The sequence below is a fragment of the Pollachius pollachius genome, assembly GCF_949987615.1.
Source record: "Pollachius pollachius genome assembly, chromosome: 1".
Classification (NCBI taxonomy): Eukaryota; Metazoa; Chordata; class Actinopteri; order Gadiformes; family Gadidae; genus Pollachius; species Pollachius pollachius.
This window is the reverse complement of record NC_136934.1, coordinates 1,530,976-1,544,236: the sequence shown is the minus strand read 5'-3', so window position 1 is coordinate 1,544,236 and position 13,261 is coordinate 1,530,976. Positions and strand designations below refer to the sequence as shown.

General features: G+C 54.0%; 1 protein-coding gene across 3 annotated transcripts in view; it reads left to right on the top strand.

The window, feature by feature from the left end:
- Positions 1-957: 957 nt before the first annotated feature.
- The window catches only part of epg5 (ectopic P-granules autophagy protein 5 homolog (C. elegans)), a 35,087-nt gene continuing 22,783 nt past the window's right edge, over positions 958-13,261 (top strand). For all 3 annotated transcript variants that reach the window (XR_013811701.1, XM_079732213.1, XM_079732212.1), the window contains exons 1-21: positions 958-1,065; positions 1,396-1,522; positions 1,697-2,338; positions 2,892-3,152; positions 3,353-3,551; positions 4,289-4,431; positions 4,811-4,918; positions 5,105-5,178; positions 5,319-5,424; positions 6,133-6,247; positions 6,687-6,837; positions 6,984-7,145; positions 7,867-8,024; positions 8,246-8,397; positions 9,260-9,400; positions 9,925-10,086; positions 10,164-10,286; positions 10,776-11,038; positions 11,443-11,583; positions 11,993-12,137; positions 12,464-12,661. Coding sequence is in view for 2 of the 3 variants with exons in the window: in XM_079732213.1 (XP_079588339.1) it covers positions 1,469-1,522; positions 1,697-2,338; positions 2,892-3,152; positions 3,353-3,551; positions 4,289-4,431; positions 4,811-4,918; positions 5,105-5,178; positions 5,319-5,424; positions 6,133-6,247; positions 6,687-6,837; positions 6,984-7,145; positions 7,867-8,024; positions 8,246-8,397; positions 9,260-9,400; positions 9,925-10,086; positions 10,164-10,286; positions 10,776-11,038; positions 11,443-11,583; positions 11,993-12,137; positions 12,464-12,661 (3,498 nt within the window). In the remaining variant the exon portion in view is untranslated. The remainder of the gene's footprint in view (positions 1,066-1,395; positions 1,523-1,696; positions 2,339-2,891; positions 3,153-3,352; positions 3,552-4,288; positions 4,432-4,810; positions 4,919-5,104; positions 5,179-5,318; positions 5,425-6,132; positions 6,248-6,686; positions 6,838-6,983; positions 7,146-7,866; positions 8,025-8,245; positions 8,398-9,259; positions 9,401-9,924; positions 10,087-10,163; positions 10,287-10,775; positions 11,039-11,442; positions 11,584-11,992; positions 12,138-12,463; positions 12,662-13,261) is intronic.

Here is a 13,261-nt window from a genome sequence, read left to right as displayed (position 1 = left end):
GATGAATTATGACACAGCGACCAAAGACATTTCCAGAAGACCTGGAATTGTACTATTTCTATATAGTCCACAATCATGCATCAACATTTTAAATGTTTTTTTGGTTGTTATATTTACAACATGGGCTTACAAATTATAATTACATATGTCCCATCTTAAAACACCATTTTCAGAAACTCATTCAAAAACATGTTTGCACTGTGACAAATGTAAAAAACGAGAATATATGAGAATGTTGGAACCATCCACATCAATATCTTTAAGACATATACAGCTTTGCAAAACCATGTGAAGGCGATGCATAAAGGCCACTTGCAACAATATTGTTAATATTTTCTTCTCTATTACTCACAACATAGGTTTAAAAACTAATAATTGATCCCATTTCAGAACACTGCTTTCTGTAACTAATTTAAACATATTTGCACTGGGAGGAAATGCCCAAAACAGAATAAAGTGCAAAAAAAATCTGTAATAATTATTATTGATTATGATTATTGATTATGCTGCCGCATTGTGCTGTGAAAATTGTTAATAATAATAATTTAAAAAAAAAAAAATATATATATATATATATATATATATTTTTTTTTTTAAGTGTGCCAATGATTATGCTGCCCCGTGCCAGTGGTGGCACGCGTGCCTAGGGTTGCCGACCCCTGGTTTAAACAGTCATAATTATATGACTGTTTATTACAGTCATACATCTATTCATAAAGACTTATTTTACAATAGATAATGAGCTTTTGTAGATGGAGGACGTATCACTCAGTAGAGCACAAAACAGCCCCATAACATTGTATTACGCACCTTCTCCTCATTCCATTAGTTGAATTATCTGCAGATAGGGGGCGCAGTAGCGGATTTTCGCGGCTTTTGCCTCTCTGGCTCGCCGTAGAGGGGTGGAGTGGCGACACTATCAGATCTCGCGATAGCTGATTTCGTGGAACATAAGAAAAACAAAACAAACGACAGCATCATGACAGCTGATGAAGGACTTGTTTATATCGCCAAAGGACACTTTACCTGGTAGCGGTGAATGCAAACATGAGAGCGGGACCGACGGTAGGAAGTGCCTTCTTGACATATTATTTAATAGACACTGAGATGTATAGCAGATGAGCTTGCGTTGAGACAAATACGCTTTATTATATTGTGCAATGACCATCAAAGGTTTCGTTTTACTCTCCTACCACGATGTTGTAGGATCTTTAGACCGCATGTATGCCCTACACAAAATAAGAGCAACAACATGTTGACATCCTGCCAGTAGCTCCTTATCTTCCCCCAACAGCCCAGGCTCATCTCCCGCACCGCCGTCAAGCCTGCGGTGGGGTTAAGGACTGTTGTTGTTTCTGACTAACCCACACTGACGACACTACTTCTTCCCATCAGGCCCCCGTTTAGTTGTCTAAATGTGCCGGTGATCTGAACGGTATCTGGGGGGACGTGAGGGAAGCCGTCAGACATGGAGGCAGTGCGACCGAAGAAGAGCAAGTCCAGATCGGCTGGGAAGCCTCAGGTGACTTCCACAGACGTTACCGCTTCAGTAATGTTAAATAATAATACTCAATGGATGTCACTGTTGACTGCCTCATCATGTGCTCCAGCTCACATGATGTCACATCTAGGGCAAATGTTAATGAACCCTAAAATCGATTTTTAAACTTCTCCATGTCGTCCGGTGTTCTCTCAGCTATCTCAGAGGCAGAGGCCAGCAGAGGAGGGGTGTACGGCAGCGGCAGCGGCCCCAGATGAAGCTCTGTGTTCTGGGTTCTCTGATATCCTCCTCAGCCTGCCCTCCCAGGCGCCAGAGGAGCCTGCCCCGGCAGACGTTACCAAAACACAGCCGTCTGAAAGTCAGCCGAGCTCATCCTCACCGTCGGCGAGTAATGCCCAGACATCGGCTCCGTCTTCAGACGCAGCCCTCGCTGCACCCCAGCCGGACTCTCAAATCGAGCTCAAAACACAGAAAACCGACGAGGAGCAACCGGAGGAGACGCAAGGCCAGGAGCTCAGAGCCGAGCCGGAGGGCACAAAGACGGCCGGCCCGGGCCATCAGAGATGGATCGAGGCTTGTTTATCAGCCAAGGTGGAGGACAGCCCGGCCGTGCCAAGCGCCCCGGCCCTCTACCCCTCCCTCACCTCTCTGGGGGAGGGGCCCCAGATGCAGCTCTCCGAGGAGGCCCTCCGGAGCTGCAGGACCAGAGGGCCCGCGGTGCTGGCCCTGGCGGAGCAGGAGTCCTCGCCCCCCAGCCTGCAGCCCATAGGCTCCGTGGCAGAGCTCCCCCGGAGCCGACTGTACCCTGAGTTACCCCAGACCGCGCCGGAGCTGGAGGTAAACGTCCACCGAGACACTTTAAGACACATTACTGACCAAGAGAATATAACTATCTGGGCGATAGGGAAATAGTTAGTTCAATATTAATATGAGTGGAAGTATTTGGTTCTGTGGGATAACTTCTATAACATCTGCTATAATGCTAGAGCTAGACATTTCTACCCCCATAAAGCCGATACGTTTGTTATTGGGGAAAGAGTTAACTATTACTACTACTACTACTACTACTACTACTACTGTTATAAAGTAAGAGCCTGGCTCCTATATAAAGTAAACCTGCAGTAACTAACTACTACTACTACTACTACTTCTACTACTACTACTGTATAGTAAAGCCTGGCTCCTATATAAAGTAAACCTGCAATAACTAACTACTTCTCTACTACTACTACTACTCCGGTATAGTAAAAGCCTGGCTTCTATATAAAGTAAACCTGCAGTAACTACTACTACTACTACTACTACTACTACTACTACTACTACTACTACTGTATAGTAAGGCCTTGCTCCTGTATAAAGTGAACCTGGGTCTTGTGTGTGTGTGTCCCAGGCCTTCTCCCTGGAGCAGCTGGGCGTGTGGGAGACGGGCGGCGGGCTGAAGGCGTGGCTGGGCTGCGTGGAGGCGTACGCGGCCCAGTTCTGCAGCGTGGCCCAGACGGACGGCCACGAGCTCACCGAGCTGCTGCAGAACTACTGGCGCTGCCGCAGACAGCTCACCCAGTCGCACACACAGCTGCACACGCAGTCGTCAGACTGCAAGAGCACTCAGAACCGGCTGTGGAGCTTCAGAGACGAGCAGCTCACCCTGCAGGTCTGTCCGGCACCCTGACTTCCTGTGAGGCCCACAGACTCCCTGACCTCTGACTTCCTGTGAGGCCCACAGACTCCCTGACCTCTGACTTCCTGTAAGACTCACAGACTCCCTGACTTCCTGTGAGACTCCCTGACTTCCTGTGAGGCTCACAGACTCCCTGACTTCCTGTGAGGCTCACAGACTCTCCTTCTCCCCAGGGCCTGTGTGCGGACCAGGCCAAGGTGACCGGCTACCACCGCTTCCAGCAGGCTGACTTCAGCACGGCCGTGCTGTCGGAGCTCGGCCGGCTGTTGGAGACGCGTTCCGAGCTGCTCCACCAGAAGGTGGTGCTGCACGCCTACACCGCCCTGCTGTCCCGCCTGCAGGTGGAGTCGTACCTGCACCGCCTGCTGACAGGTGAGAGGAAGAGGAGATGTGTTCTGAGAAATGTTCTGCATGTCTTATCTCACCTTATCACGCTTACTTTGTTACTGTTGATATGACGTGTGCCAGAACACACAACACAACTTTGTTATGTTGTATGACGTGTGCCAGAACACACAACACAACTTTGTTATGTTATATGATGTGTGCCAGAACACACAACACAACTTTGTTATGTTGTATGATGTGTGCCAGAACACACAACACAACTTTGTTATGTTCTGTGATGGGTTCCAGAACACCCAACACAACTTTGTTATGTTCTGTGATGTGTTCCAGAACACACAACACAACTTGGTTATGTTGTATGATGTGTTCCAGAACGCACAACACAACTTTTTTAGGTTGTATGATGTGTTCCAGAACACAAAACACAACTTTGTTATGTTGTACGACATGTTCCAGAACACGTAACACAACTTTGTTGACATTTCTGTTGACCCAGATTGACCCTCTGATAAATGAAACAGGATATATATCACTTGTGTTTACTCCTTCATATGTAAATAGCAAATGATCACTAAAACAAAAGGGTTCGGGGCGATTAAATTTTTGGATACTTTTGTTTTCTTGATCATTTTCTCTGGTACACCATCACCGTTTTATTGATGGTGTACCGTGCTAAAGGCCTGTGGAAGTGGCCTGGCGTACGCAGTGGTTCTGCCCTACCCTACCCCCAGCCCCTGCTGACGTGTTTGCGTTGTTGTCAGACTGCGGCGGCGGTGGCGGGCGCTCCCAGCCCGGCTCGCTGCAGCCACTGAAGGAGGCGGTCGGCGTCCTGTTCAGCTTCACCCGCAGGGTGCTCGACGACGCCCAGTTCCAGACCGACATCCACCTCTGGCTGGAGAGACTGGTAATGAACCCGCACACACGCAGATAGCACACATGCAGGCGTGCACGCATACGCATACACACACGCACACACACAAATAAGCACACTCACACACACAAATAAGCACACTCACACACACACTCGCACGCACGCACACACACACACACACACACACAAACACACACACACACACACACACACACACACACACACACACACACACACACACACACACACACACACACACACACACACACACACACACACACCCTCTTGTGTTTGAAGGGTGCTGTGTAAATAGATTTGCCTTGCCTCGCCATGACATTCTTTCTCTCGCCATGTTCCAACTTGGCAATTATTTGATGACATATTCCCATGTTGTTCCTTCTCTAACCACTAGGTGGCGGTATTGCTACAACTTGGGGGCACTGGAGAGCGTCTGTATCTACTGTGCCATCTGCTGTGTTGTCCTGCTGGAATGGGAAAGTGGGCAGCCAATTTCCTACAGGTTAATACCAGTCCTTTATTCCCAAATGTTAAAGTGATGTCGTTTTAAAGGGTCAACATGCAGGTTGATAAATGTGAGGGTAAAGTTTAAAATAACATCATTTATCAATCAATTTGCTTCACATTTTCCCACCATTAGTTTACCAGGCTTTGCCAACCTCTAACCCTGAGTGTCGGTCTGTTTCAGGTCGAGGTGTGGGGCGAGAACGGTGGAGTCCAGCACTTCATGAAGGCTCTGACCATCCTCATGTCTCCTGCCAGGTGATCTGAACATCCCCCCCGTCCCCCCCCGCTGTGATCAAATGACCCAGAAGATAGAGCTTCATTTGACCAATCACACGTGTTTGAATGCTTTTCCTTTCCCCCGCTGACCTGGTGACCTTTGCGACCTTTGATCCCAGACACAGAGCAGAGTTCCTGGGCCACATGAGGCCGTGTGAGAGCCTGACCCCAGGGGCGGGGCCCGCGTCGGGGAACTGGACCCTGGTGGACGAGGGGGGAGAGGAGGTGAGCCGACAGAGTGATCCTCAGGCCGTAGCACTCTCTCAGAGGACAGAGTGATCCTCAGAGCACAGAGTGATCCTCAGACCGTAGCACTCTCTCAGAGGACAGAGTGATCCTCAGAGCACAGAGTGATCCTCAGATCAGTAGCACTCTCTCAGAGGACAGAGTGATCCTCAGAGCACAGAGTGATCCTCAGATCAGTAGCACTCTCTCAGAGGACAGAGTGATCCTCAGAGCACAGAGTGATCCTCAGATCAGTAGCACTCTCTCAGAGGACAGAGTGATCCTCAGAGCACAGAGTGATCCTCAGATCAGTAGCACTCTCTCAGAGGACAGAGTGATCCTCAGAGCACAGAGTGATCCTCAGATCAGTAGCACTCTCTCAGAGGAAGGAGTGAGGCGGCTAAGAGTTACTGCAAAGGTGCTCCATAAATAGCAATAGATCTTAGCTCAGAAAATGATTGTGTATGGAATTCAGGAGTTCAATGATTTGGTTGTGTGTATACTTTGATCTGCAAAGTTGGAGTCTTGTATATGAGCTGAGAAAAACAGAAAATACGAATTGAATATATATTGTCCCCTAGTTCTACGTTAAAAAAGTGTTGCATTCGTCTCTCAAGGTCCATCCGAGGGCTCAGGGCAGAACATATGTGTTTGATGAACACACTAATGTGTGCGTATAAGGTCTGATATATAAGCTCCTGTCTCCAGGACGAGGACCCCGACAGCAGCTGGTTGCTGCTCTGTGAGGAGGACCTGATCTCCCTGCTCTCCCAGTTCCCCTTCAAGGACCTGTACTCGCACATGCTGGGCATCAGCAGGCAGGGTGAGCCGTCTGTCTGTCCCTCTGTCTGTCTGTCTGTCCCTCTGTCTGTCTGTCTGTCTGTCTGTCCGTCTGTCCGTCTGTCTGGCTGGCTGTCTGTCTGGCTGTCCGTCTGTCCGTCTGTCTGTCTGTCTGTCCCTCTGTCTGTCTGTCTGTCTGTCTGTCTGTCTGTCTGTCTGTCTGTCTGTCTGTCTGTCTGTCTGTCTGTCGCAGGCAGGGTGAGCCGTCTGTCTGTCCGTCTGTCTGGCTGGCTGTCGGTCCGTCTGTCCGTCTGTCCGTCTGTCTGTCTGTCTGTCTGTCTGTCTGTCTGTCCGTCGGACGGTGTGTACCTGAGGTAAAATCAAAGTCTTTAAAGTACCCCTGGAATCTGTCACTGTGTTAGACCACCATGTGTGCCTGCCTTCTGAGCAGCCTGTCTCCCCCCCCCTCCCTCCCTCTGTAGGAGTGTACGAGCCCCAGGCTTGCTCCAGCCAGAAGATAATGCGGATCTTCGCCTTTGCCTCCTCGCTCATCGAGGTTCTGGCCGTCGGCCTGCAGACGTACGACCGGGCCCGGTACCGACAGCTGGTCAAACGGATCGGCCACAGCATCAGGTCCGCCGCCACCCCCCCACCTGAGCCCGGCTCCCAGTCGGTCCTCGTTTAACCAGCCCTACGCCGCAGAGGAAGAGATGAACGAGACCGGTGACCGTCTGTCCCTCTGTCCCTCTGTCCCTCTGTCCCTGTCCGCCCCCCCCCAGGATGACGGTGTGCTACGTGAGCGACCACTGGGCCCAGTACGTCAGCATCAGCGCCGCCGGGGGCTCCGGCTCCTCCACACACTCTCTGTCCGTGGACAAGCTGCAGCTGGAGTACGACCACCTGTTCCTCCGAGCCGTGCTCCACGTCCTCCGCAACAAGAGGTGGGTGCTGCTGGCCTGGCCTCCGCCACGAGGGCCCTGCTGCGGCCGCGTGGTGTGGAGAAGTGAGGCCCCCCCGCAACACCGACTCAACCACAGCCACCAACACTTGTTCTGTTGTTTGCTCAGATGTCTGTCTGTGGTTCCAATATTTTAAACTTATTTCTTGTTATGTTGTTTTGCAATATGAGAAAGTAAATATAGAGTACTTTATATTATCTATTGACCATATATTTAGCTTTTAATGTATTTTAAGAGAGTTTGGAACACAATGACAAACTTTATGTTGTTAATTTGACAAATACACTTTGAAGTAGGAGTCCATTTCTAAAGAGCTTTCCTCTCCTCCCCCCTCCAATCCCCTCGCCTCCCCTCCCCTCTCCTCCCCTCCTCCCCCCTCCCCTCCCCTCCCCTCTCCTCTCCTCTCCTCTCCTCCTCTCCTCTCCTCTCCTCCCCTCCTCTCCTCTCTTCCCCTCCCCTCCTCTCCTCTCCCCTCCTCTCCCCTCCCCTCCTCTCCTCTCCCCTCCTCTCCTCTCCTCTCCTCTCCTCTCCTCTCCTCTCCTCTCCTCTCCTCTCCTCCCCTCCTCTCCTCTCCTCTCTTCCACTCCCCTCCTCTCCTGTCCTCTCCCCTCCTCTCCTCTCCTCTCCTCTCCTCTCTTCCCCTCCCCTCCTCTCCTCTCCTCTCCTCTCCTCCCCTCTCCTCCCCTCTCCTCTCCTCTGATAGGCTGGGCATCTGGCTGTTCATGTCGGAGATGCCCTACGGCACGCTGTCGAGCAGCATGCTGTGGAGGGTGCTCTACGTCATGCAGTGTGCTGAGACAGAGGGCCCCCGGGCCCTCGGCCCCACGGAGAACACCCACGCCTGTCTGCAGGCCCTCAGAGGTACCCAGCACCCCCACCCAAACACCACCCAAACACACCCCTCACACACACAGCCTCTCAAGCCATGGCTCTTAGTCACAGCTGACATTAAAGCTGCTGTCGGTCGGATTTCAGGACTATTATTAAAGGTGCTTGAGCTGTGGCTAAGGGCTTTACAAACCAAGCGTACCGATCCGCTGGACGCCGTCCTAATGCGGGGGCTGACCTGTCCTCCTCCTCAGACCCAGGGCACCAGGAGCGGTTCGAGAGCTGGCTGGGGGAGGTGAACAGCTCGGACGGCATCGCTCTCCTCACCGCCCTGGCTCACATGGCCACGCCCACCCAGCACTCGGACCCCACCTTCATCAACACCATCACCCTCATCATCTACCAGGTGCGTGACTCCGGGACGGCGACGGGGCGAGCTACGTCCGCTAGAGGCGGCTGCACCCAGAGCAGCAGGGAGGAACGGGTGCAGCGCCTCCACCTCATTCCCACACCAGATGTGCCTTCGTTCATAGAGCACTCTTCGTAGGATGGACCCAGGACAACCGGAACTATCCCTGAGAATAATCAGCTGCCGTCTCGTCTCGCTCACTGCTACAGTCGTAGGACTTTTCCACCTTGAAGCCAATCCAGTCTAACCCTAACCCTTCTTTAATATTCTACGTCTCTCGCTTCCCCCCATCCCCCTCCCCTGTCTCCCCCATCAACCCCTTCACCCCCGTCTCTCCCCCCCTCCCCCTCCCTGTCTCCCCCGTCAACCCTGTCACCCCGTCTGTCCCCCCCCTCCCCCTCCCTGTCTCCCCTGTCTCCCCCTGTCTCCCCTCTCTCCCCTGTCTCCCCCTGTCTCCCCCTGTCTCCCCTCTCTCCTCTCTTTCCCCCTGTCTCCCCCTGTCGCCCCCTTCCCCCTGTCTCCCCCTGTCTCCCCTCTCTCCCCTGTCTCCCCCTGTCTCCCCCTTCCCCCTGTCTCCCCCTGTCTCCCCCTGTCTCCCCCTTCCCCCTGTCTCCCCCTGTCTCCCCCTTCCCCCTGTCTCCCCCTGTCTCCCCCTGTCTCCCCTCTCTCCCCTGTCTCCCCCTGTCTCCCCCTTCCCCCTGTCTCCCCCTGTCTCCCCTGTCTCCCCCTTCCCCCTGTCTCCCCCTGTCTCCCCCTGTCTCCCCCTTCCCCTCTGTCTCCCCTCTCTCCCCTGTCTCCCCTCTCTCCCCTGTCTCCCCCTTCCCCCCTGTCTCCCCCGTCTCCCCCGTCCCTCCCCCAGGTGTCCTACGTGAGTGTGGCCACCAGGGAGACCTACTCCAAGGTGGGCCGGGAGCTGCTGGCTGCCATAGCAACGGCCCATCCCTATGTCATCTCCGTGGTGCTGGAGAGGCTGAGGGAGACGGTCCAGATCGTGGGCATGGTAGGCCCCCCCCGCCGTCCTCAGTGGCTCATGCTGCTGGCTACCTACACACACACACACACACACACACACACACACACACACACACACACACACACACACACACACACACACACACACACACACACACACACACACACACACGTCACTGAGCGCAGATAGTCACTTTGTTTGTGTGTTTGTGTGTATGTGTGTGTGTGTGTGTGTGCGCGCATTTGATGTGTGTGGTGTGAACATGTGTCTCTCTCTCTCTCTCTCTCTCTCTCTCTCTCTCTCTCTCCCCCTCTCTCTCTCTCCCCCCCTCCCCTCACTCTCTCTCTCTCTCTCTCTCTCTCTCTTTCTCTCTCCTCCCCCCCTCTCTCTCTCTCCCCCCCTTCTCTCGCTCTCTCTCCCTCCCTCTCTCTCTCTCCCCCCCTCTCTCTCTCTCTCTCTCCCTCTCTCTCTCTCCCCCCCCCTCTCTCTCTCTCCCTCCCTCTCTCTCTCTCTCTCTCCCCCCCCCCCCCTCTCTCTCTCTCTCTCCCCAGGTGGCCCTGTACCTGTGTAAAGAGCTGCCTCTGTGCCTGTGGAAGCCGCGGGCGGAGGAGGTGTGTGTGATCGGGGCGTGGCTGCTCCAGCACCCCCTCCAGGCGGTGGAGAACCGGCTGGCCTGCGTGGTTCTGGAGGGGCTGCACTGGGGCCACTCGCAGGTAGGCCGCCGACCCTAGTGAATCCTGGAGGTGTGGTGGTGCTGATCCACGCTAAGGAGCACCCTGTCTTTGTGCAGGACGGCGCCCTGGCCCTGCCGCCATCGCTCCACAGCGAGGTGGCCCTGCTGGTGGCCGAGGCCTACCAGAAGTACCTCACAGACAAGCCCTACGCAGGCCTCATCTCAGAGGGCATCAAACAGGTACGCTCCCCCACTGCAGCCTGGGGCGGGTTATCTGCCAGTTAGAAAGCTACTGTCGCTCCCTCCCTCCCTCCTCCCTCCCTCCCTCCCTCCCTCCCTCCCCTCTCTGCTCCTCCCTCCCTCCCTCCCTCTCTGCTCCTTCCTCCCCTCTCTGCTCCTCCCTCCCCCTCTGATCCTTCCTCCCCTCTCGGCTCCCTCCCTCCCTACGTTCCTCCTCCAATGAGGAGTGCACGCACATTTGATGGACAGGCAAGATGGATTCTGTAAAACAACCGGGGAAGAGATGCTCTGATTGGCCACAATGGTCTAAAGTCTAAAACAAAACTGAGAGGCAGGCACGCAGTCACCCACAGCTGATCATCTCACAGAGGATTTCCCTCCCCAATGGCTGACCGATGGACATTCTCCGACCATCCCACTCTGTTCGTACATCGTACCTCTAATACCTGCGGCCAACACGCGTCCTCAGTCCTCCGTCTGTCCGCCCAGGTGTCCTACCTGGCCAGCGTGCTGCGTCTGGGCGTGTCCCCCGAGGCCTCCTTCAGCCAGTGGGCGTGGCAGATGTTGCTGAGGCTGAAGCTCCATGGCAACAGTCAGAATCCCCGGGCGGCCTGGGCCGGCCCGGGCGCCGCCTCCAGCCCGCCCCCGGAGATCACGCACGCCCCCAGCATGCACTCCGTCCTCCGGGCCGTGAAGGCCGGCCTCCCCATCGGCTGCTACCTGTCTGTTGCCATGACGACCGCGGGGCACAGGTTAGCCACACAAACACCCGATCCATAACCGTGGTTCTGAACTGGTGGTTCGCGAGCCATAACCGGGCCCTCTGAGCGGGTCCCAGAGCATCTGCCAGAGCTTTTCCCTAGATAGAAGCCTGTGAACCTACTAATGTTTCAATGTTAATTCATTTTTCAGTGGCTTACTTCTTTATTGAGTTCAGGCCCAATGTTTGCAGCTGTTTTGTTCTCTCCATGTTTTTTTAACAGTGCATTGATTGGCATTCATATTGTTGGGTGGAGACTTAATGACAGAGGACCCATTTGGGCCCTTAGGCCGGACCAGCTGAGGACCACAGATCTCGAGTCAGATGTTCTCATGGGTTCCTCTCTGTTCTCATGGGTTCCTCTCTGTTCTCATGGGTTCCTCTCTGTTCCTGCAGTCTGGAGGAGTTCTGCACGGAGGGGGTGGTTCTGCTGAAGAGTCTGATCCAGGCGCGCTACCTGAAGGCGGCCGTCCACCTGCTGGCCAACGTCCTGCCCCCCTCCTACCACCTGGGCTTCTACCTGCTCAAAAACGCCCAGTAAGGCCGGTCCCCAGCCCCCACCGTGACCTCTGACCCACCATGTTGACCTTTACACATAGCCGTGACCTCTGACCGGCAGCATTGACCTTCACACTCAGGCCTTTCGCTTTAAAAGCACAGGACAGAGGTCATAGTATCTGTAGGAATCAGGAATACAGGTTTTTCGTTGATTTCTCTTCGTTTTTCTTAATAGACCCTAACAACACATAGAGTAGGTGTCTGTACATACAGATAGAGAAGTGCTTTCTATAGGTTTGCTTACTTTACTAATCTGCTCTATAAATTTCCAAACAATTTCTAAAGTTCCACGAATATGAATCAGCGCAGTTTCCTAACAGCGTTTGATTGTTTGAGTGTTTGATGCCTTGTTGTTGTCTGTATTGTGTTTCGTTGTCGTGCTCCCCAGCTTTGTGAGTTGTGTCCAGTTGTTCCTGCAGAGCGACAGCGTCTGTCCTCAGGGCGTCACGCAGCAGGTCACCCACCGGGTGGCGCCACTGCTCGTCGGGGGGGCCTACGGGGACAACGTCAGGCTGCTGAACAGCGTGATCCAGGTAGCTCCCACAGGACTACTCTTTAATGTTCACCGAGCGGCCGTCTTGGCCGTCTAAACACTAGCTGGGTGGGGGGAAATGAATTCCACTTTCAGTTCCCTTGAGATCTTTAAAGTCCACAGTGAGTGACTGAAGGTAGATGGGTCCTTGGTTTAACGTCTCATCTGAAAGGCGGTGCTTTTCTGGATACAATAAGAGACCGATATACTACCTTATGATCCTGAAATTTGAAAGCGTGTCGGTCACGGACCGAAGTGACGGCCCATCCAGCAGCCGCCCCGCCTTCCCTCCACTCTCCTCCAGCATCACGCCTCTCTCTCTTCCAGACCCACGTGATGGAGAGCTCTCGGCCCGGTTGCGTGGGCGTGGCGGCGGTCCTGGAGTTCTGGGTGGGCGTCCTCACCCAGCAGAACCTGTGGTTCCGTGACCGGACGGTTCTGTTCCTCATGGACCAGATCTGCCGCTCGGCCTTCATCTACCACCACGAGGAGTGTGTGCAGAAGCTGCTGTACGAGCAGCACAAGGTACTCCCCTCACCTGTACCCCCTCACCTGTACCCCCTCACCTGTACCCCCTCACCTGTACCCCCTCACCTGTACTCACCTGTACCCCCTCACCTGTACACACCTGTACCCCCTCACCTGTACTCACCTGTAACCCCTCACCTGTGCTCACCTGTACCCCCTCACCTGTACCCCCTCACCTGTACCCCCTCACCTGTACTCACCTGTACACACCTGTACCCCCTCACCTGTACTCACCTGTACCCCCTCACCTGTACTCACCTGTACCCCCTCACCTGTACTCACCTGTACCCCCTCACCTGTACTCACCTGTACTCACCTGTACCCCCTCACCTGTACCCCCTCACCTGTACCCCCTCACCTGTACTCACCTGTACACACCTGTACCCCCTCACCTGTACTCACCTGTACCCCCTCACCTGTACTCACCTGTACCCCCTCACCTGTACTCACCTGTACCCCCTCACCTGTACTCACCTGTACTCACCTGTACCCCCTCACCTGTTCAACCCTGCCTTCCCCTCCCCTCGACCAGCGAGGACGATGACTCATCCTCGTCATCACGTCCGAGTTCTCACGCTTTCTTTTGTCGTCACCCAG